This window comes from Mesoplodon densirostris, chromosome 11 (assembly GCF_025265405.1).
Source record: "Mesoplodon densirostris isolate mMesDen1 chromosome 11, mMesDen1 primary haplotype, whole genome shotgun sequence".
Classification (NCBI taxonomy): Eukaryota; Metazoa; Chordata; class Mammalia; order Artiodactyla; family Ziphiidae; genus Mesoplodon; species Mesoplodon densirostris.
The window spans coordinates 49011200-49034828 of NC_082671.1; the positions used below are offsets into that span (position 1 = coordinate 49011200).

General features: G+C 40.8%; 1 protein-coding gene and 1 non-coding gene across 6 annotated transcripts in view; one reads left to right on the top strand and one right to left on the bottom strand.

Moving 5' to 3' along the window:
• The window catches only part of DIP2B (disco interacting protein 2 homolog B), a 244992-nt gene that overhangs the window by 94257 nt on the left and 127106 nt on the right, over positions 1-23629 (bottom strand). For 4 of the 5 annotated variants that reach the window (XM_060111726.1, XM_060111724.1, XM_060111721.1 and 1 more), the window contains exon 3: positions 6099-6227. The exons of the other annotated variant lie outside the window; for it this stretch is intronic. In XM_060111726.1, coding sequence (XP_059967709.1) covers positions 6099-6227 — 129 coding nt within the window. The remainder of the gene's footprint in view (positions 1-6098; positions 6228-23629) is intronic. 5 annotated transcript variants of the gene reach the window in all.
• On the top strand, positions 1909-1981 carry TRNAE-CUC (transfer RNA glutamic acid (anticodon CUC)). Its single transcript has one exon. It is a non-coding gene; the product is annotated as a tRNA-Glu (tRNA).

Here is a 23629-nt window from a genome sequence, read left to right on the forward strand (position 1 = left end):
AAGTGCCCTTACCTGCTAGGACACTACTATAGACAGACAGACAGGCAGATAGATGAGGACAGATTGAAAGGCAGATGTGTGGGCAGGTTGAGTCATTTAAGTAGAGAAGTAGAGTTCAAGGAGTTACCTGTAAGCCAATTAGTACTCATGCAATTTTTACCAATTTCTAAGGTACTGATCACTTTCACATCTTTAATTATGGCAGAGGCAGCAACTATTAACTTCTGGAACATTAGGATATCACATTAATTCTGGCACTACTCTATCTGCTGGTGGGGAGGAGCAGTGAAATTTTAATTTTGCATTTCACATTCCCCTACCTTTACAAATTATGTCTCTTTAGCCTGGAATATCTATATAGCAAACAGTTATTCATTCTTCAAAATGGCTCAGACTTCACCACCTCCACGAAGCCTGCTGTTGACAGTGCCTGGTGCCCAGGGGCTCCTTCCCCTGTCACCCCCTCTTCTACGCTAGCTCTATCTTGCATAAAGGATTTCTGTGTTTAAGAAAGGAGTCCTGTGTTTCTCTAGCATCTAAACTGTGCTCAACTCATAGGAGGTCTATAATAAATGCTTGCTTAACTGAACTGAACTCAATCTATCTTCCTTGGTATGAGGAAGTGTATTGCTAAAGAAATAAAATGGTCCTGGTGTGCCAGTGGCAGCCACCTTGGCAAATGTCACCATATCAGAGATCATATTTGCACAGAGAAAGAAAGTTCTCAAGGTGACAGAGGTAGTTATTGTTGCATTTAGCTCTCAGAATTAAGTCAGAAGAATCCACACTTAGAGTAAAAATCACTAAGAACAACTGATGTAAGGCTTTAAATATTTTATCCAGGGATATCACCTTAAAAACTATCTTTTACAAACTTCCAGTTATAAAATAAATAAGTATTGCACATTTGAAAGTTGCTAAAAGAGAACGTCTTAAAAGTTGTCATCACAAGAAAAAGAAATTTTTGTAACTATGAAAGGCGACAGATGTTAATGAAACCTATTGTGGTGATCACTTCACAATACATACAAATATTAAGTCATTATGGTATATACCTGAAACTAATGGCTTGTTATATGTCAATTATACCTCGATTTAAAAAAAGAAAACAATCTTTGTTATTTTTTGTTTAAAATTAATATACATAAATTTTGTTATATGCATTTTGTATTTTACTACCACTACAAAAATCCTGGAAAAAAATAATATACATATTGGGGAAGGACCTAAACACATATAATGTTGCAGTGAAAATTTTCCCTAGACCCATCACTTCCCAGAAATAATCCCACCTCAATAGTTTGGTATATATTTTTCCAGATTTCTGTATCTGCGTACATAATAATATATGTAATTCTTAGTATTAATATTTACAAAATTTAGATCATATGCTACATACTGTCTTGTATTTATTACTTAAAAATGTATTTTGTACATCTCTCCATATCTGCACAAATAAATCTAATAACCTCATTGTTTTTCCACGAGCCTTCACAGAAGTTTTAAACTAGCTTTCACAGAATTCCATTGTGTGGACCTACTATAACTTATTTAATCATTGTATTTATTATGAACGATACGATAACAAACATTTTCGTATATATATATTTTTGTGTACCTACGTAGGTGCAAATTCCTAGAAGGAGAATTTCTGGGTCAAAGTGTATGAATACTTAAAGTTTAAAAGATAGTGCCAAACTGTTGTGCTGTTACTTTTAAGGCCACAGTACCAATGTACTTTTGCCTCTGAAATGAAATAATTTTATACTGCATTTATATTTATTATACTATTTTAGTGCCCCTGAGGTTTTCTTAGTTGAATCAAGATTGTCATTTTACTGAATCTATGATGCCACCTTATATAAAAGATATCTTCCAGGATTAAAAAAAAAGATATCCTGAGGGAATTCCCTGGTGGTCCAGTGGTTAGGACTCCGTGCTCTCACTGCTGAGGGCCCAGGTTCAATCCCTGGTCAGGGAACTAAGATCCCACAACACACATGGCACAGCCAAAAAAAAAAATGTTTAAAAGATATCCTGCTTTCAGGTATGCTAGAATGTGAAAAGTGTCCTTCTTACATTAGATGAAACTATGGTTCTTAGCTGTCTTGGAAAACCAATGAATAAATGCTTATACTGAGAAAAAGCACTTTCTCAACAGAAAGACGGCACATTAAATGCTCATACTTTTTAGTCAAAAGTACTGCTGCACGAGACATGAAACATGCGAGAGCAAACCTGCGAAAACTAGGGACTTGTTCACATTAGTCAAGCTTTAGAAGGCCCATGATATCTGGATAAGTAATAATTACAGAGCATGTCCTTCTCTGCCATAAGTATTCTTAGCATAGACCACAGAACAAATCAAACCACCCATTTATTTCCTAACATGAGAAGCCCTGGCCCATACACGTGTGTCAAAAGGAGATGTTCACAGTTCCTGTGTTAGCAAAGCCTCTTTATCGATAAGAACAGTCAGCTCTTGTAACTGGATTTGACTCATTCAGCAGTATACAATTCATCTTGATCTCTGATAGAGAAATCACTTCCGAAGTTCAGTCCCCAGACGCGGCTGACTTTGGACATCTCTGCCAGGAGCACCAGAAAGCGGGGTTTCATTTTCCAGCACTAACGTTTGAGCTGAATAAGGTGATACAACTGCTCCTTTAAAGTCCTTTTTTTGTTTTTGTTGTTTTGTTTGAGGTGGCTAATTGCTCAAAAGATTAACATTAAAGAAGTTGTCAGAGCGACTTTCCATCTCAGGCACTGACTGTATTTTCTACACTTGTGACCATAACACATGTGTGTATCATGCTTTGATGGGCAGGTAAAGGAGGTACTAAATTAGTGTATTTGAAATGTCAGACCCTCTTGGCTAAGCACAAAGAACAGAATAAGGGCAGATAATCTAAACTCTGAATAAATAAAAGCTCTTTACACCATGTCTGAAACATGAAACACTAAGTCTATTTAGATTTGATTATGATTAGTTGAAATGTTGTAGGTATTAATAAGCCTCCACCAAATAAGAGAGGATTTTCAAGTTACACTCACTGAAATCAATATTAAATCCTTTCTGTGTACCCATCACTTTAATCTGAATGCTTGTAATTTCTTCAAAACATACCCTCCATTCTTAAGCTATTTTTGCATGTGACATGTAAATGTAACCCTTCCTGTGAATGGAGTGGCAAAGAGGCGAAGTTCCAGTCCCATAGATTTCTACAACTTATTTGCTCTACTTCTGCGGCTACTGTTGGTTTCTTCTTACTCACCGAAGCCAGAATTCTCGGCGTGTGCTCAGCTTTGCTTTGTTATTTAGCTGGGCACATCCTAACATGGAAAAATGTGATTTTTAGCCAAAATTCATGCTTGCAGGCCTCCTCTTTCATGTTCCCCTCTCATGACAGTATTGCAGAACTCTCATAACTTTCAATATCTTCAGGGTTTTAAAATCACCTCTGTTCCCTACTTTACCTCCTCTCTGGCCTTCTTCTCGCTACTACCCTAAAAAAAAAAAAAAAAAAAAAAAGTCCCGGGCTTCCCTGGTGGTGCAGTGGTTGAGAATCTGCCTGCTAATGCAGGGGACATGAGTTCGAGCCCTGGTCTGGGAAGATCCCACATGCCACGCAGCAACTAGGCCCGTGAGCCACAACTACTGAGCCTGAGCATCTGGAGCCTGTGCTCCGCAACAAGAGAGGCCACGATAGTGAGAGGCCGGCACACCGCGATGAAGAGTGGCCCCTGCTTGCCACAACTAGAGATAGCCCTCGCACAGAAACGAAGACCCAACACAGCAAAAATAAATAAATAAAATTAATTAAAAAAAAAAAAGTCCTAGTGAGACAAATATCCGAGACCCAACTATTAAACCCTCTTCAATACCCCTGCACCTAACCACAGTCTGCTAACCAGTGTTTGATTCACAGACTATACTTTCTAATATTGGGGGTAAATCTGAAAGAACTGGTATGGAAGATAGTTGGGGCTTCCCTGGTGGCACAATGGTTAAGAATCCGCTAACCAGTGTTTGATTCACAGACTATACTTTCTAATATTGGGGGTAAATCTGAAAGAATTGGTATGAAAGATAGTTGGGGCTTCCCTGGTGGCACAGTGGTTAAGAATCCGCCTGCCAATGCAGGGAACATGGGTTCGATCCCTGGTCTGGGAAGATCCCACATGCCGTGGAGCAACTAAGCCTGTGCGTCACAACTACTGAGCCCGTGCTCTAGAGCCCGCGAGCCACAACTACTGAAGCCCGCATGCCTAGAGTCCGTGCTCCGCAAGAGAGAAGCCACCACAATGAGAAGCCCGCGCACTGCAACAAAGAGTAGCCCCCGCTCACCACAACTAGAGAAAGCCTGCACGCAGCAGCCATTTACAAACAAACAAACAAACAAACAAATAAATAAGGATATTAAAGAAAAAAGGATAGTTGGGTTTTGGTAGGTGTACATCAAAGTTTCACACTATTGAATCAGCTGGCTAAGGCCTTTTTTCTCTATGTGATCAGCTTGGACATAGAGTGTAGAGAATCCTTTTTGGGGTTCCTTACTAATCCTTTTGTTATCTGCTGTAAAACCAAAGAGAAAGTCAAAGTTAAAACAAAAAACAAAAATCTTCCCAGAAGGCCAGGGATGAGAGCTGTACAGGCCAGAGCCCTTCTGGACTGGTTAGAACCTGCTGCTGCTGCAGCACCTGAGCCCCAGCCTCTAAAAGCAACACCAGGTGCTGGGAAATCGGGCTGGGGTCTTGGTGACAAACAGGAGCTCCCGATATGTTTTTCCAAATCTAGCCTTACTTCCCTCTAATCCATTCCTTAACTACTACTACTTTTTTTCCTTCCTTTCTCCAAAATATTTATTTACCTTTTATGTATGTTAGGCCCTGTGCAGCTGGCGCAAGTTACTAGAACAGATTACAAATCTGTGTTAACTGCTCTGCTGAAAATCCTTCAACAGTATTCAAGATTCCTCAAGATTTGGTCTCTGATCATCTTTCTAGCCTCATCTCCCACCTCGTTCTGGGCCCTTGCTTTCTGAGTTTCAGTCATAATGAACTACTTTCAGGTTTACTACCTGATGCTATTTCCCTAACTCTGTCTGGCTGCCATGACATCGTTCAGATGTATTCTCTGAGAAAGCCTCCTCTGACCACTCAACACCAGGTTTGGTACAAGGGGAAATTCTGTTGTGGCATGCAACCTCTATCTTTCTGATTGAACACTTCTCATTCCTTCCTTCCTTCCAGTGTGTGAAAATATATATCTAATAATATCAGCTCACAAAATAACCATGTCCTTTTCCTCATTTCCTCTAAAGCAGTTTCTGAGAGGGTTGATATACACCCTGTTTTTCAATGCAAGAAAAGGATAAGGTAACCTTGGCTGGTATAAGGGAGACAAAAATCTGGAGAAAGTAAAATAACATTCCAGTTAGTCTTCTGGCTTAATTCTGCTAGTTCTTAAAACAATAAACATGCTGCGGAGACTATCCTAGTGCAGGGGACAGTAGGTGGGCATGGGATGAGCTCACTATGCCACACGGCCCCCTGAGGGTCTATGATTCATTTTTGCTCCTCAGTGCTGGACATGGTGTGGCAGGAGCATGCCCCCGCTGCCAGCCACAGCACATCACCTTCTCCTTTCCCATGGGTTTTTCCTGGGTGAGAAGAAATAAAGTTTAAGAATTTACCAATCTGAAATTTCACTGTTGAGTTTTTGGTCCAGCTCCCTCAGTCAAGAGACTAATCAACAGCTCTGGCAAACACAGAAGGACATGTCTCTTCAAACAGAGCCTACTGAGTTCTCCCAGTCCCATCCCATGAGACCCTAGCCCTCTGCCTTCTTATTTATTCACAGTGCCTTTGTACTTGCCTGGCTCCTCTTCTGCCCTTGGGCAGAAATGTCTTATTTGGGGCTGTATCCCCAGCAAATAAGAGTATCTACTACACCTGGCACGTAACAGGTACTAGTTAATATACACCTGTTGGCACTTCAAGGGAAAAAAAATAAAACAAACATATATCTCAGGATATACAGTTCACACTACAGTTAGTAAAAACTGTTCCACTGGTAATTATCTGGTCCCTCTCACCCGATCGGTATCGTTCATCCCTGGCTCCCCCAGATCGACTTCGGTGGTACTTAGAAGGAGCGGAAGTTTGAGCTGCAGATGGAGCAGGTGTCTGGTTTCTATGTTCTTTCTGTACTGCTGAATCAGTTTCTGAAACAGGAAGTTTGGAAGATGGTTATCAGATGACAATAATAGCTGATGTTTTCTGAGCACTTTACAGCATTTCCTCAAACTTTGAGGTAGGTACTATTACCCCATCTCCAGTAAAGGGTCAGAGAGCTTTATTTAGTATAAATGTTAAAAAGATACAAAGGCATCCAGGCTAAAAAAGTATCATCTTGGAGCTGTAACTGTCAACAGGCGATGGGAAATATAAGTAAATGAAAAGGCCATTCCAGAGACTCCAAGGACTGGTCAAGTGGGAGAATGGCAGGTGGGGTGGGGTGTACATGACCCCCTAATCCTGCATAGTTGTACAAAGCATAGCTTGGGGAGCTTTAGCCTCTCCCTCATAAGTTACTCCAAGTAAACATCATTAAAACAAAACTAGGGTGGTTATTGTGCAAACACACCTTCAAGTCAAGTCTTACTAGCCCCTCTTCCAACTGGAATCACCAATGAACTTATCCCTTTCTAGTCCCTGGCCTGTCCCCATATTCTGTCCTTCCAACATTTACTGTTTTATCAAGAATATGGGGAAGAGAAAATAAGCAGTAAAATAAGCAGAAGAAAAACACTTTAAGTTCTGATATTTTACTGTCTTTTTTTTCAAATGGTGTTAGCTCCTAAGTCATATTTTTTTAAATTGTGGTAAGAATATTTAACATGAGATATAATCTTTTAACAAACTGTTAAGTGTACAATACAGCATTGTAAACTATAGGCATGATGTTGTACAGCAGATCTCCAGAACTTATTCATCCTGCGTAACTAAAACTTTTTACCCACTGAGTAGCAACTCCCCATTTCCCCCACTCCCAAACCCCTGGCAACCACCATTCTACTCTCTGCTTCTATGAGTTTGACTATTATAGATTCCTCATATAAGTGCAATCATACAGTATTTGTCCTTCTATGACTGGCTTAATTCACTCAGTATCATGTCCTCCAGGTTCATCCATGTTGTCGCATATTGCAGGAATTTGCTTCTTCTTTGAGGAGTATTTTAAGTTTCTTAAGTATCATTTAGCTGTGCCCAGGAGGGTACCTTCACACGGCAAATTAAGTGCCCACTATAGGAAGATTTCACCTACCCAGCAAATGCATTGCTCCAGACCACAGCTAAGAATCGGCTTATGAAACCCAAAAAGAAAAAAGCAGACTGAAAGACAGTGGTCTGGGGAGTGCAAGCAACAGCCCCACAAACCTCAGCGAAGGCTGATGGAATCACAGTACTACAGGAACTGAGATATTTAATGACAATGTCATACCAATTTTAAAAAATGGTTAGCATGCTAGAGAAGCCAGGTGTAGGAGCTCTAGTCCACAGTCCCAGCTGAGCCCAGCCTTCCATCTGCCTCTGCCAAAACACCAGACATGTTATTGAAGCGATCTTGGACCTTACAGACCAGGTGAAAAGTACTTAGTGACTGACCCCAGTTGACATCATGTGGAGCATAAGAATCACCCATCTGAGCCCTGCCCAAATTCCTGACCCACAAAGTCAGAAGATGTAATAAAAAAGGTTTCCTTTTTTAAAAAAAGATTATTTTTTATATACTGTTTTTAAGAAGGCAGGGAATAGTATATTTTAGGGTGCTCTCTATTAAAGTGCTTTTATGGATCTAGAAATTTTTTTTTTTTTTTTTTTTTTTTTGCAGTACGAGAGCCTCTCACTGTTGTGGCCTCTCCCGTTGCGGAGCACAGGCTCCAGAGGCACAGGCTCAGCGGCCATGGCTCATGGGCCCAGCCGCTCCGCAGCATGTGGTATCCTCCTGGACTGGGGCACGAACCCGTGTCCCCTGCATCAGCAGGCGGACTCTCAACCACTGTGCCACCAGGGAAGTCCTAGAAATGTTTATTTTTGATGGTTCCTAGTAGCTGAGATTTTTATTATAAAATATCTGAGCAGAACAATTTCAACACTGAGACTTTTAAGTGTAATGTCTGGGGTTATAAATGGAAGTTTTTAACCAACCTAAATCCTATTGATAATCCATTTCCCAGAAGACCTGTACTGATTCTTGATATATTCATACCTTGTTTCATTTGTTAAGTCTTATTTCTCTAGAACACGGGTCAACAAACTATATAGCCCATGTCTCTTCTTATAAACAGTTTTATCAGAACACAGCCACATGCATCTGTTAGCCTATGGCTGCTTTCACTCTGTAAAGGCAGAGTTGAGTAGTTGTGACAGAGACTGTATGGTCCTCAAAGTCTAAAATATTTACTGTCTGGCCCTTTAAAGAAAAAGCTTTCCAGCCCCTGGTCTATAATAATAAAAGCTAGAGAGATAGCTTCAAGATTGGGGAGGAATAAGATGTGGAGATCACCTTCCTCCCCACAAATACATAAAAAATACATCTACATGAGGAACAGCTCCTACAGAACACCTACTGAACGCTGGCAGAAGACCTCAGACCTCCCAAAAGGCAAGAAACTCCCCACGTACCTGGGTAGGGCAAAAGAAAAAAGAAAAAAAAGAGACAAAAGAATAGGGACAGGACCTGCACCTCTGGGAGGGAGCTGTGAAGGAGGAAAAGTTTCCACACACTAGGAAGCCCCTTCGCGGGTGGAGACTGCGGGTGGCGGAGGGGGCAAGCTTCGAAGCCGTGGAGGAGAGCGCAGCCACAGGGGTGCGGAGGGCAAAGCAGAGAGATTGCTGCACAGAAGATCGGTGCTGACCGGCACTCACCACCCGAGAGGCTTGTCTGCTCGCCCGCCAGGGCGGGCGGGGCTGGGAGCTGAGGCCCGGGCTTCGGTCGGATCGCAGGGAGAGGACTGGGGTTGGCTGTGCGAACACAGCCTGAGGGGCTAGAGTGTCACAGCTAGCTGGGAGGGAGTCCGAGAAAATGTCTGGACCTGCCTAAGAGGCAAGAGACCATGCTTTCGGGATGCGCGAGGAGAAGGGATTCAGAGCACCGCCTAAATGAGCTCCGGAGACGGGCGTGAGCCACGGCTACCAGTGCAGACACCAGAGACGGGCATGAAACGCTAAGACTGCTGCTGCCGCCACCAAGAAGCCTGTGTGCGAGCACAGATCACTATCCACACCTCCCCTCCCGGAGCCTGTGCAGCTGCCACTGCCAGGGTCCCGTGATCCGGGGACAACTTCCCCAGGAGAACGCACAGCGTGCGTCAGGATGTTGCAATGTCACTCTGGCCTCTGCCGCCTCAGGCTCGCCCCACATTCTGTACCCCTCCCTCCCCCGGCCTGAGTGAGCCAGAGCCCCCTAATCAGCTGCTACTTTAACTCCATCCAGTCTGAGCGAAGAACAGACGCCCTCAGACAACCTACACGCAGAGGTGGGGCCAAATCCAAAGCTGAACCGCAGGAGCTGTGCGAACAAAGAAGAGAAAGGGAAATCTCTCCCAGCAGCCTCAGGAGCAGTGGATTAAATCTCCACAGTCAACCTGATGTACTCTGCATCTGTGGAATACCTGAATAGACAACGAATCATCGCAAAATTGAGGGGGTGGACTTTGGGAACAACTGTAGACTTGGGGTTTGCTTTCTGCATCTGTTTCTGGTTTTATGTTTATCTTAATTTAGTATATAGAGCTTATTAACATTGGTAGATTTGTTTATTGATTTGGTTGTTCTCTTCCTTTTTTTTAAATATATATATTTTTCCTTTTTCTCCTTTTGTGAGTGTGTATGTGTATGCTTCTTTCTGTGATTTTGTAGCTTTGCCTTTACCATTTGTCCTAGGGTTCTGTCTGTCCGGTTTTTTTGTTTGTTTTTTACTATAGTTTTTAGCACTTGTTATCACTGGTGGATTTGTTTTTTCGTTTGGTTGCTCTCTTCTTTATTTTTTTGAATTACTTTTTAATTTTATTTATTTATTTTTTTGCGGTACGCGGGCCCGTCACTGCTGTGGCCTCTCCCGTTGCAGAGCACAGGCTCCGGACGCATAGGCTCAGCGGCCATGGCTCACAGGACCAGCCGCTCCGCGGCATGTGGGATCCTCTCAGACCAGGGCACGAACCCACGTCCACTGCATCGGCAGGCAGACGCTCAACCACTGCGCCACCAGGGAAGCCCTACTTTTTTATTTTTCATAATATATTTTTTATTTTAATAACTTTATTTTATTCTTTCTTCCCTCCCTCCCTCCCTCCCCGCCTTCCTTCCTTTCTCCTTCCCTTTTCTTCTGAGCCGTGTGGATGCCAGGCTCTTGGTGCTCCAGCCAGGTGTCAGGTCTGTGCCTCTGAGGTGGGAGAGGCGAGTTCAGGACATTGGTCCACCAGAGACCTCCCAGCCCCACACAGTATCAAATGGTGAAAGCTCTCCCAGAGATCTCAATCTCAACGCTAAGACCCAGCTCCACTAAACGACCAGCAAGCTACACTGCTGGATACCCTATGCCAAACAACTAGCAAGACAGGAACACAACCCCACTCATTTGCAGAGAGGTTGCCTAAAACCACAGTAAGTTCACAGACACCCCAAAACACATCACTGGACGTGGTCCTGCCTACCAGAAAGACAAGATCCAGCCTCATTCACCAGAACACAGGCACCAGTCCCCTCCACAAGGAAGCCTACACAACCCACTGAACCAACCTTACCCACTGGGGGCAGACACCAAAAACAAAGGGAACTATGAACCTGCCGCCTGCAAAAAGGAGACCCCAAACACAGTAAGTTAAGCAAAATGAGAAGACAGAGAAATACATAGCAGATGAAGGAGCAAAATAAACACCCACCAGACCAAACAAATGAAGAGGAAATAGGCAGTCTACCTGAAAAAGAATTCAGAGTAATGATAGTAAAGATGATTCAAAATCTTGGAAACAGAATGGAGAAAATACAAGCAACGTTTAACAATGACCCAGAAGAACTAAAGAGCAAACAAACGATGATGAACAACACAATAAATGGAATTAAAAATTCTCTAGAAGGATATCAATAGCAGAATAACTAAGGCAGAAGAACGGATAAGTGACCTGGAAGATAAAATAGTGGAAATAACTACCGCAGAGCAGAATAAAGAAAAAAGAATGAAAAGAATTGAGGACAGTCTCAGAGACCTCTGGGACAACATTAAATGCACCAACATTCGAATTATAGGTGTCCCAGAAAAAGAAGAGGAAAAAAAGGGACAGAGAAAATATTTGAAGAGATTATAGTTGAAAACATCCCTAATATGGGAAAGGAGAGAGTCAATCAAGTCCAGGACACACAGAGAGCCCCATACAGGATAAATCCAAGGAGAAACATGCCAAGACACATATTAATCAAACTATCAATAATTAAATACAAAGAAAAAATATAAAAAGCAGCAAGGGAAAAGCAACAAATAACATACAAGGGAATCCTCATAAGGTGAACAGCTGATCCTTCAGCAGAAACTGCAAGACAGAAGGGAGTAGCTGGACATATTGAGAGTGATGAAAGAGAAAAACCTACAACCAAGATTACTTTACCCAGCAAGGATCTCATTCAGATTTGATGGAGAAATTAAAACCTTTACAGACAAGCAAAAGCTGAGAGAGTTCAGCACCACCAAACCAGCTTTACAACAAATGCTAAAGGAACTTCTCTAGGCAGGAAACACAACAGAAGGAAAACACCTACAATAACAAAGCCAAAACAATTAAGAAAATGGTAATAGGAACATACATGTTGATAATTACCTTAAATGTAAATGGATTAAATGCTCCCACTAAAAGACGTAGACTAGCTGAACAGGTACAAAAACAAGACCCGTATATATGCTGTCTACAAGAGACCCACTTCAGACCTAGGGACACATACAGACTGAAAGGGGATGGAAAAAGATATTCCGTGCAAATGGAAACCAAAAGAAAGCTGGAGTAGCAATTCTCATATCACACAAAATAGACTTTAAAATAAAGACTATTACAAGAGACAAAGAAGGACACTACATAATGATCAAGGGATCAATCCAAGAAGAAGATATAACAATTCTAAATATTTATGCACCCAACATAGGAGCACCTCAGTACAAAAGGCAAATGCTAATAGCCATAAAAGGGGAAATCGACAGTAACACAATCATAGTAGGGGACTTTAACACCCCACTTTCACCAATGGACCGATCATCGAAAATGAAAATAAATAAGGAAACACAAGCTTTAAATGATACATTAAACAAGATGGACTTAATTAATATTTATAGGACATTCCATCCAAAAACAACAGAATACACTTTCTTCTCAAGTGCTCACGGAACATTCTCCAGGATAGATCATATCTTGGGTCACAAATCAAGCCTTGGTAAATTTAAGAAAATAGAAATCGTATAAAGTATCTTTTCCAACCACAATGCTATGAGACTAGATATCAATTACAGGAAAAAATCTGTGAAAAATACAAACACATGGAGGCTAAATAATATGCTACTACATAACCAAGAGATCACTGAAGAAATCAAAGAGGAAATAAAAAAATACCTAGAAACAAATGACAATGAAAACATAACGACCCATAACCTATGGGATGCAGCAAAAGCAGTTCTAAGAGGGACGTTTATAGCAATATAATACTGCCTCAAGAAACAAGAAAAATCTCAAATAAACAACCTAAACTTACACCTGAAGCAATTAGAGAAAGAGGAACAAAAAAAAACCCCAAAGTTAGCAGAAGGAAGGAAATCATAAAGATCAGATCAGAAATAAATGAAAAAGAAGTGAAGGAAACAACAGCTAAGATCAATAAAACTAAAAGCTGATTCTTTGAGAAGATAAACAAAATTGATAAACCACTAGCCAGACCCATCAAGAAAAAAAGGGAGACAACTCAAGTCAATAGAATTAGAAATGAAAAAGGAGAAGTAACAACTGACACTGCATAAATACAAAGGATCCTGAGAGATTACTACAAACAATTACATGCCAATAAAATGGACAACCTGGAAGAACTGGACAAATTCTTAGAAAAGCACAACCTCCTGAGACTGAACCAGGAAGAACCACTCCCACCACCATTATTCAACACAGTTTTGGAAGTTTTAGCAGCAGCAATCAGAGAAGAAAACAAAATAAAAGGAATCCAAATCGGAAAACAAGAAGTAAAACTTTCACTGTTTGCAGATGACATGATACTATACATACAGAATCCTAAAAATGCCACCAGAAAACTACTAGAGCTAATCAATGAATTTGGTAAAGTAGCAGGATACAAAATTAATGCACACAAATCTCTCACATTCCTATACACTAATGATGAAACATCTTAAAGAGAAATTAAGGGAACACTCCCATTTACCACTGCGACAAAAAGAATAAAATACCTAGGAATAAACCTACCTAAGGAGACAAAAGACCTGTATGCAGAAACCTATAAGACACTGATGAAAGAAATTAAAGATGATACAAACAGATGGAGAGATATATACCATGTTCTTGGATTGGAAGAATCAACATTTTGAAAATGACTATACTACTTAAAGCAATCTACAGATTCAATGCAATCCCTATCAAACTACCAATAGCATTTTCCACAGAACTAGAACAAAAAATTTCACAATTTGTATGGAAACACAAAAGACCCTGAATAGCCAAAACAATCTTGAGAAAGAAAAATGGAGCTGGAGGTATCAGGCTCCCAGACTTCAGACTATACTACAAAGCTACAGCAATCAAGACAGCATGGTACTGGCACAAAAACAGAAATATAGATCAATGGAACAGGGTAGAAAGCCCAGAGATAAACCCATGCACATATGGTCACCTTATCTTTGACAAAGGTGGCAAGAATATACAATGGAGAAAAGACAGCCTCTTCAATAAGTGGTGCTGGGAAAACTGGACAGCTACATGTAAAACAATAAAATTAGAACACTCCCTAACACCATACACAAAGATAAACTCAAAATGGATTAAAGACCTAAATGTAAGGCCAGACACTCTAAAACTCTTAGAGGAAAACATAGGCAGAACACTCTATGACATAAATCACAGCAAGATCCTTTTTGACCCACCTCCTAGAGTAATGGAAATAAAAACAAAAATAAACAAATGGGACCTAATGAAACTTAAAGGTTTTGCACAGCAAAGGAAAACATAAACAAGATGAATAGACAACCCCTGGAATGTGAGAAATATTTGCAAATGAAGCAACTGACAAAGGATTAATCTCCAAAATTTATAAGCAGTTCATGCAGCTCAATATCAAAAAAACAAACAACCCAATCCAAAAATGGGCAGAAGACCTAAATAGACATTTCTCCAAAGAAGACATACAGATGGCCAAGAAGCACATGAAAAGATGCTCAACATCACTAATTATTAGAGAAATGCAAATCAAAACTACAATTAGGTATCACCTCACACCAGTTAGAATGGCATCATCAGAAAATCTACAAACAACAAATGCTAGAGAGGGTGTGGAGAAAAGGGAACCCTCTTGCACTGTTGGTGGGAATGTAAATTGATACAGCTACTATGGAGAACAGTATGGAGGTTTCTTAAAAAACTAAAATCAGAACTACCATACGACCCAGCAGTCCCATTACTGGGCATATACCCTGAGAAAACCATAATTCAAAAAGAGTCATGTATCACAATGTTCAGCTCTATTTACAATAGCCAGGACATGGAAGCAACCTAAGTGTCCATTGACAGATGAATGGATAAAGAATATGTGGTACATATATACAATGCAATGTTACTCAGCTTCAAAAAATAAAGAAATTGAGTTATTTGTAGTGAGGTAGATGGACCTAGAGACTGTTATACTGAGTGAAGTAAGTCATAAAGAGAAAAATACCGTATGCTAACACATATATATGGAATCTAAAAAAAAAAGGTTCTGAAGAACCTAGGGGCAGGACAGGAATAAAGACCCAGACATAGAGAACGGAGTTGAGGACCCAGGGAAGGGGAAGCTGGGACAAAGTGAGAGAGTGGCATGGACATATATACACTACCAAATGTAAAATAGATAGCTAGTGGGAAGCAGCCACATAGCGCTGGGAGATCAGGTAGGTGCTTTGTGACCACCTAGAGGCGTGGGATAGGGAGGGTGGGAGGGAGACGCAAGAGAGAGGAGATATATGTTTTGTATAGCTGATTCACTTTGTTATACAGCAGAAACTAACACACAATTGTAAACCAATTATACTCCAATAAAGATGTTAAAAAATCATCATAATAAAAGCTAACAATTATGTGTTTGCTTTGTGCGAGGCACTGTGAATTTTTGTCTTATTTATTCCTCACAACAACCCTACAAAGCCAGAACTATCACTATCAACTTTTTACGGAAAAGAAAAGAGAGACATGGATTAGGGTTACAGAGCCAGGGGATGGCAGAGCCAGGATTCATACCAGGTCTAACTCCACAGGTTCTCAACCTGAAAAGGTTATGAAAATTCTCCCAAGGCTCTTAAGAGGAAAGCAATCAGAATTAATATAGTTTAGGAGCATCTAAATGCTTCAGGATTTACAGTCAGGAGCTAATTTTTTTTTTTAAATCATCTCCCTTCACGTGAAAGATACTGCAAAAAGCCCCTCCAAATAAAGTTTTCAGCCATTCACTAGAGAAATTATTTAAAACATATTTCAATTAACTTTAAACAGAGAACAAAAAATAGAAAGGGGCTATTTTTATTTGTATGGTCAGATGATACATACAGGAAGGAAATCAGATTAGCACACATGAACTACTTTGCCTGTAAACATGCACAGAGAAAACGGTTTGACTTAAACAGATAAAGCACCCATTTAAAAACACTAGCTTTGTATTCCTTTTTGGAGGGTTATAGTGAATATAAAACTGAATTACCTGTCACTAATTTCTTTTTTTTTTAATTCAGTAAGCAGATTTGCTAGGATGAACCAAACTACCCTGCTAAGAAACATGGCGCTTTCAAATTAGATAGCTAATAATCCAAAGGATAAAAAGAAGGAATATGGATTCTCATTTCACGAAGGATGGAAACAAAAGGCTGATGTATTTTTTCTGATTCCTCCCTCACTATGCTTTTATTTTGTATTTTTCAATGTAATTAATTAGGAAAAGGAAGATAATGTGGACTAAATAAAAATTTTTACCAAAAAATGATCGGGAGGTGATAGGGGAACTGGGAGTTGATAAATTTGAGGAAGAATTAGAAAGAACGAACATTTCCACTCAGGATTATCTTGAGGTTATCAGAGAACAAACCACAAGGAAATGTAACATAAATACAGACATCTGATGAGAATTGAGAGTCAGATGACACTTAGGCAAGAGATCTACTGAACTGGTACTGAAAAAAAAAAAAAAAAAAAGCCTCACAACACACTATTCACCAAGCAACATTAGTATGATGCTCTGCAAAGTTTTTCTCAGTCCCCTCGGGTATTTAGTCATCCAAGCAGACCAGGTCTCTTTGGGTCTAAAATCATGACAGACATTTCAAGGTAGCTTGCCAGAAATGAAACCAAAAGGTCAACTTGCAGTTTCAGTAAGTGGCTGACAAGTTTGTTCAGTGAGCATTCCTCGGGTGCCCAAAACACAATGCCACAAAAACATGGATTTCTGACAGAACAAGCTTGGTTCAAATGTTTAATATACTTGTTCAGGTTTAAGAGAGGTGACATAAAAGAAACAAAAAAAGAATAAAATGAATTCCTAGGAACTGAATCCTAGGAATATACTTTAAGTATAATAGGGAAGACTCCCCTGGTGACACAGTGGCTAAGAATCCGCCTGCCAATGCAAGGGACATGGTTCGAGCCCTGGTCTGGGAAGATCCCACATGCCGCGGAGCAACTAAGCCCGTGCGCCACAACTACTGAGCCTGCGCTCTATAGCCCGCGAGCCACAACAACTGAGCCTGCGCGCCTCAACTACTGAAGCCCACGCACCCTGGAGTCCGTGCTCTGCAACAAGGGATGCCACCACAATGAGAAGCATGCACACAGCAACGAAGAGCAGTCTCTGCTCGCTGCAACTAGAGAAAGCCCACATGCAGCAACGAAGACCCAAAGCAGCCAAAAATAAATAAATAAAGAGGGCACTTCCCTGGTGGCGCAGTGATTAAGAATCCACCTGCCAATGCAGGGGACACAGGTTCGAGCCGTGGTCCGGGAAGATCCCACATGCCGCGGAGCAACTAAGCCCATGTGCCACAACTACTGAGCCCGCGCACCTATAGCCCGTGCTCTGCAACAAGAGAAGCCACCTCAATGAGAATCTCACGCACCGCAACGAAGAGTAGCCCCCGCTCGTTGCAACTAGAGAAAGCCGCACACAGTAATGAAGAACCAAAGCAGCCAAAACTCAATCAATCAATATATAAATATTAGGAAGGAAGGAAGGGAGGAAGGGAGAAAGGAAGAAAGAAAGAATAACAGGGAAGCTTAATGATGAAACTTTGTAGCTAATCTGTTTGATTGTTACTAATCACTCTCCAATTTATTATGAATTTTATTTTATAAATTTTTATTTCCATGTATTGGAGTTTTATTTTTTAAAACATAAGACTTATAGATATATTTTATATGTGCGTTGAAAAAAATGGAAAGCAAATACAGTAAACTGTTAATAGCCATCATTTCTAGGTGATGAGATTAGATGTTTTGTATATTATTCCATAGCTTTACTGGGTTTCCATAATTTAGAGAAGTTCTCTTTTTCATGATATAAAAATAATATATGTTCATTATAGAACATCAAGGTAACAGTTAAGTATAAAGAAGAAAATAAAAATGATATTGGATTTTCTTAATTTGAAGGCCATACCACAGAGAGCAGATTCTTACCAAAATAGGTTAAAATAATGCTCAGTTTTCAGTTTCCTAGATAAATTACGACATTGTGAGCAGGATTTTCCAATCTTCTAAAATCAATTGCCTTCTTTTTCTTTCCCCCAAAGCAACTGGTAATTCAATGCATATCTGGAGGTGAGAAAGAGGAAACTACGTCCTGGTTGGATTAAAAAAATCTTGGAACGCTTACTTGCTTATTTAGCTTACTTGCCAGGGCACCAATTCATCACAGAAGGAAGCAGGAAACATGGACCTCAGGTCTCCTGAAAGAGGAGGAAGAGGTCTGAGGACACAGGGGCCCAGCAGGGCATTATTTAACAGCATGTCCAATGTCAGCTGGGCAGGCAAGGTGCTGCTTAAAGATGAATCATTCCCTGGCCATGGTTTCACACTCCAACCAGATCTCAGGAACTACCTGGGGCCCAAAAGTAGAGATTTCTATATTTTGAATAAGATGTGCACAGTTTCATTACCACAGTAAGAAGCTAAAAGCAAAGACAGAATTAACTTATGTATCAACATGATGAGATACATATTATACGCCACGAAAAGTGAAAAACTGTTGACTATGCAGACACATGAAAAGGTCTCCAGTAATAAAAGAACACAAAATATTATGTCTATAATTACAATTGTGCACGTAAAAACTATTCACATACAATTATATGGATTGGAGGGGATATAAAATCCCCTAAGTAGTTGGGATGAGGTAGGGATGAGGTACTCTGGAGAACTTTACCATTTCTTTACCACTTTGTTTACTGAAAGAGCTCTGTATAAAATCAAAGTAATTTTAAAAGACCCTAAATATAGGTTAGGTAAGGAGACAGCTATAAGGAGAGCTGTGAACCTCATAAATCAAGCCTTCTTCCAAACTTCTAAAGTCTATTGTGAAACATACTTGAGATTCAAAGAAAAAAATTATTCCCTGATCACTACACACAGTGACCACTTCAGTTTGGGAGTTCCTGCATCTTTCAGTCTGTTATACAGAATATCCACTAGGGGTCACCATTATGTTTAAATAGTGATGATGTTACAATGTTTATTAACAATAAGTTTAGACAAATTTTCATTTCTTCTGCAACACAAAGCCTCCTTTCTCAATGGTCAGCATGTACACAATTTATGGTTCTCTGGCAGAAAGAGACTTTAGAGTCTTGCATGATTCTACTGTTTGAACATAATAACAATGATAACTGGAAAAGAAGCTGATCTTTAGTATAAAACCATGCAAAATCTCCAAATCAGGAACATGGAGGAAAGCCAACCTTGGCTTCTTATCTTTCAACTCTGCCAATGATTAAACAGGAATTTTCACCTGTAAGAGTAACAGATGGAAGGAGAATGTGCTCTGAGAACCAGCGAACATAATGCTTCAACTTTTTTTTTTTTTTTTTTTTTTATTTATTTATGGCTGTGTTGGGTCTTCGTTTCTGTGTGAGGGCTTTCTCTAGTTGTGGCAAGTGGGGGCCACTCCTCATCGCGGTGCGCGGGCCTCTCACTATCGCGGCCTCTCTTGTTGCGGAGCACAGGCTCCAGACGCGCAGGCTCAGTAATTGTGGCTCACGGGGCCAGCTGCTCCGTGGCATGTGGGATCTTCCCAGACCAGGACTCGAACCCGTGTGCCCTGCATTGGCAGGCGGACTCTCAACCACTGCGCCACCAGGGAAGCCCGATGCTTCAACTTTTTAAGCAGACGTGGTCACTGGTCTCAGGGCTGGTGCCAGAGAAGAAATATATTAAATAAGTGATCACCCAGTCACGTGTATCTTTTACTACGTGATCAGTGCTGAGAAGGAAAAAGACAAGGATCTCCAAGCCCACGTAATGAGGAATTTAATTTGTACTAGAGTTTCAGGAAGAGCTTGTTAAAAGGAGAGGCTGATGCAGGCTTCAGCTTGGGGGTGGGGGGGTGGGGAGGGCTACTTTACACAGCAACGCGGTATTTGTTTAAGTCCTGTGAGGGAGAAAAGCCTTGACAAGTCTAAGGACTGGTGGGGCTGAAGCACAGTGAAAGAGGTGGAGTGAGACAAAATGAGGCTGTAGAAGAAAAGCAGGGTCAGGTCACTTCTCCTAACCAAACAAGTGGCCTTTAAAGGGCTTTAGAAAGCGAATGACAGAATAACAATGATAATACAGTTCTGGCTCTTTAAACTCATAACACCATCTCATTTTACCTTCGCAATAACACCATCTGATAGATACCATTAAGGAGGCAGGACACCTACAACAGATTAAATTTGTTTTTCTATTTAATTTAGTGAGAGTGTGTCCATAATCACCTTGAATCATTATAAACAGAGCTTCCACTCCCAACTCCACCCTCCACCCTGGGTGAAGGTACCTTGAATCACTCAGAGACTCTTCCCTGGGAGCTCACTGAGGAGAGTTTTCCTCAGAAGGATGGGTGATTAACCTGCCTCGCTGCCTGGGGGAAGGGAGGAAAGAAAGAGTCCGCATTCACAGTCTGGAAAGGGGCCACCAGCCTAGGGTAAACCTGAAGCTTCCTGGGCCACTTGGCATCAGGAAAATGGCTGTGCGTGGACCAGAAGAACACAATACCAAGAGCTTTGCCCTGAGGATCCAAGTGGGGTACCTTGGCTGAGCCAAGCAGAGTGGGCTCCTTCCTCAGAGTGACTGATGCGGGACCCACGGTTAGCAGTGGGCCAGCACCGCTGGTCACAAGGTAAGGATCGGTTTTCAGTAGCGCCCCATGAGGCACGGAGGAGCGGCAGCAGACAATGGGGTTCTTCCCATTTGGGTGTGGAAGCTACACCGACCACCTCTCCTCCTGCACTACCTATATCCCAGGGGGTTCTTGGACAATTCAGGAGGAAAGAGAAGCCCCAAAAGACAGCAGACTTCCTTCCAATGAGGCATGTGGGTACAGATAAGGTTGCAATGCGTGCTCCAGTGCATAGCAACTATATAAGTGTCTAAACCTAGCTAATGAAAGGGCAGAACTGGAACTGGAATAAAAAATTCCATGTTCTTTCCATTATTCTGTGATCCTCACTTGGGAAGGAACTTTTAAATCAAAACACGATAGAGAAAATACAATCAATCCCACCCCCAGCACACAAAGAGGCACTCTGTCTACTTAACATTTATATGGTTGGGAATGTTCTACAGCATTCCAAAATGCTGTTCGTGATTTCAGTAGCTAGTTTTAGGTTCACGTCCCTTTGAATTTCCATAATATTTTGTTTAGAACTTTCTTACAGTGCTTATTTCACTCTTTTTTTTTTTTTTTTTGGTACGTGGCCTCTCACTGTTGTGGCCTCTCCCGTTGTGGAGCACAGGCTCCGGACGCGCAAGCTCAGTGGCCATGGCTCACGGGCCTAGCTGCTCTGCGGCATGTGGGATCTTCCCGGACCGGGGTATGAACCCGTGTCCCCTGCATCGGCAGGCAGACTCTCAACCACTGCGCCACCAGGGAAGCCCCTATTTCACTCTATCTTTTATGATTCTCATTTGTATACCTATCTTTCCTATTTATAGTATAAATAAACTTGAGGTCAGAGGCTGGTCTTAATTCATCTTTTATCTCCTGCAGTAATTAGCTCTGGGTATTACACTGCAGGCACCCAAAATTTTAGTTAAAATAAAGAAATTAAGATCTTTTCTGTCTCCTCACTTCCACCAATGGGAGTGAGTGGCTGGGAAAAACAAAGACAAAAATGAAGAGATACCAACTTAAAGGAGATGGTTAACTGTTAATCTGAGAAGGCTGCTTATTTGTGTATCTCTAAGCCGCAAACATTTTATGCAAAAATCTGTGCCTCTCACAATTTTCATACAATTACATGAGGTCAATAAGAATAACAGGATCACAGACTATCCTTGAGAGGAGTTATCAGAGTCTTTAGAGAGAGAGGATAAAACGCACAAGGCTTTCTTTTGTTTCATTTTCACTCGGTTATATACACATTTGCACAATCTCAAAGGCAGGACTGAACTCAGAAGAGCTGGGACGAAAGGGGTGGGGAACAACTAGCAAGTGCAGCATATGTACATACACTGGAACACTGGTGAGCAAATACCCTGCAGCAAAATAGGCAGCAACCACAAAAGGAATCCAAGTTTGGAAAGAACCTTTGGGCCACCAGCACTTCTTACCAAGGCAAAAGCTAGAAAATGCCAACACGTAAGCGTATTCATAAACTGACATGTCTTACCCCTAAAAGGGCAGCAGGTAAGGGCCCAGGGGAAAAATAATGTGGAAACCTAGCCCAGGAAGGAATATATAAAAGGCGAGATCCTATTCTGAAGCAGAAGACAAACACAATTAAATGAAGTTAAAGACAGTAGGACAAAGTCAATGGATGAAGGAAGAAAAACAAAAACACAAAGGTCACAAATGATCTCAAATACACGAAGACAGAATGGAATGTGTACATCAATGCCATGAAAAACAGAAGCTGCAGTAATGTCCTAAAGCAAAGGATGTGGGTCCAAGAGAAGATGCCACCGTTGAACTTCAAGGGCAGTTTTAAATAGCGGAGAGTTGCAAAACAGAGCTGAGGCAGGGCTCGTTCTCAGAACCACCCAAAGGAGGGAGGCCCCCCAGTTTCAACACTTTAATCAGGCTGTGGTAGAGACCATTTGATCAGCTTGCTGATGAACAACCAGCAAATGAGGTACTGACGTCTTTGAGATCTTTTAGATTGATAGAAATGATCTTGGTACAAGTTTTGAACAATCCTTAAATAGAAATGTTAGGGTAAAGAATCCTGATTAAACATGGCAGAATAACACATCTATCTATCCCCACTCCTTCCTAAAACACCACTAGAATGATAATAAAGGCCTAGAGCAGGACAAAGAAACAATCAGTTCAGGAAGAGAGACAACATCAAGAGTTGTCTCTACAAAAATAATAAGAATAATAAAACGATGGATTAACTGTAAAAAAAAAAGAGAGAGAGAGAAAGAAAGGAAATGTAATCCTAGTAAACCAAGTGACTTAGCTGTGAATAATATTTACATAATCAAAATAATGCAAACACTGATTGCTGACTTAGCAACAACAAAAGTAATACATTGAACAGACAGCCCACAATGAGTATGAGATGGGAGATGTGAAGGAAGGGGTAAAGGGAAGGGGAGTGTGTGGTGTCCAGGTGGTTGGGGGAAGAAAGTGTAAGAGAGAAAAATTCTAATCTTTTACCTACAGAGGTAAATGCCAGAAGAAACAGTTAAAACAGTTGAAAGAAGCTGTCTCTGGGGAAGAAGAGGACACTGCTTATTTTTGTTGTTGTTACAAACCTCATAGTAGCATTTGACTTTGTAAACAGATACATTAATTTCATTTAAAAATAAAAATTAAGAGGAATGCTAATATTGATATAATGTTATAATATAATATTGATGAGAATCAATATGCTGTGCACAGTCTCTTGAGATTCAGTAGATCTAAATTAAAAGATCGATTGAAGGTAGAGACAAGTTGCCAGGACCAATCACTCTCCAGTCTGTAGAGTAATCTGCTTTTTTCATTATCTGACACTTCCATCTTCACAGATGTTTACGAAAGGAGGTATTTCTAAATTCTAAATGTTCCTTCTGTTTAGTTCCACAAACATTTATAGAATTCTACTATGTGCCAGGTACTAATGCTAGAAGCTGGGGACATGAAGAAATAATAATAAAAAAAGAATGTT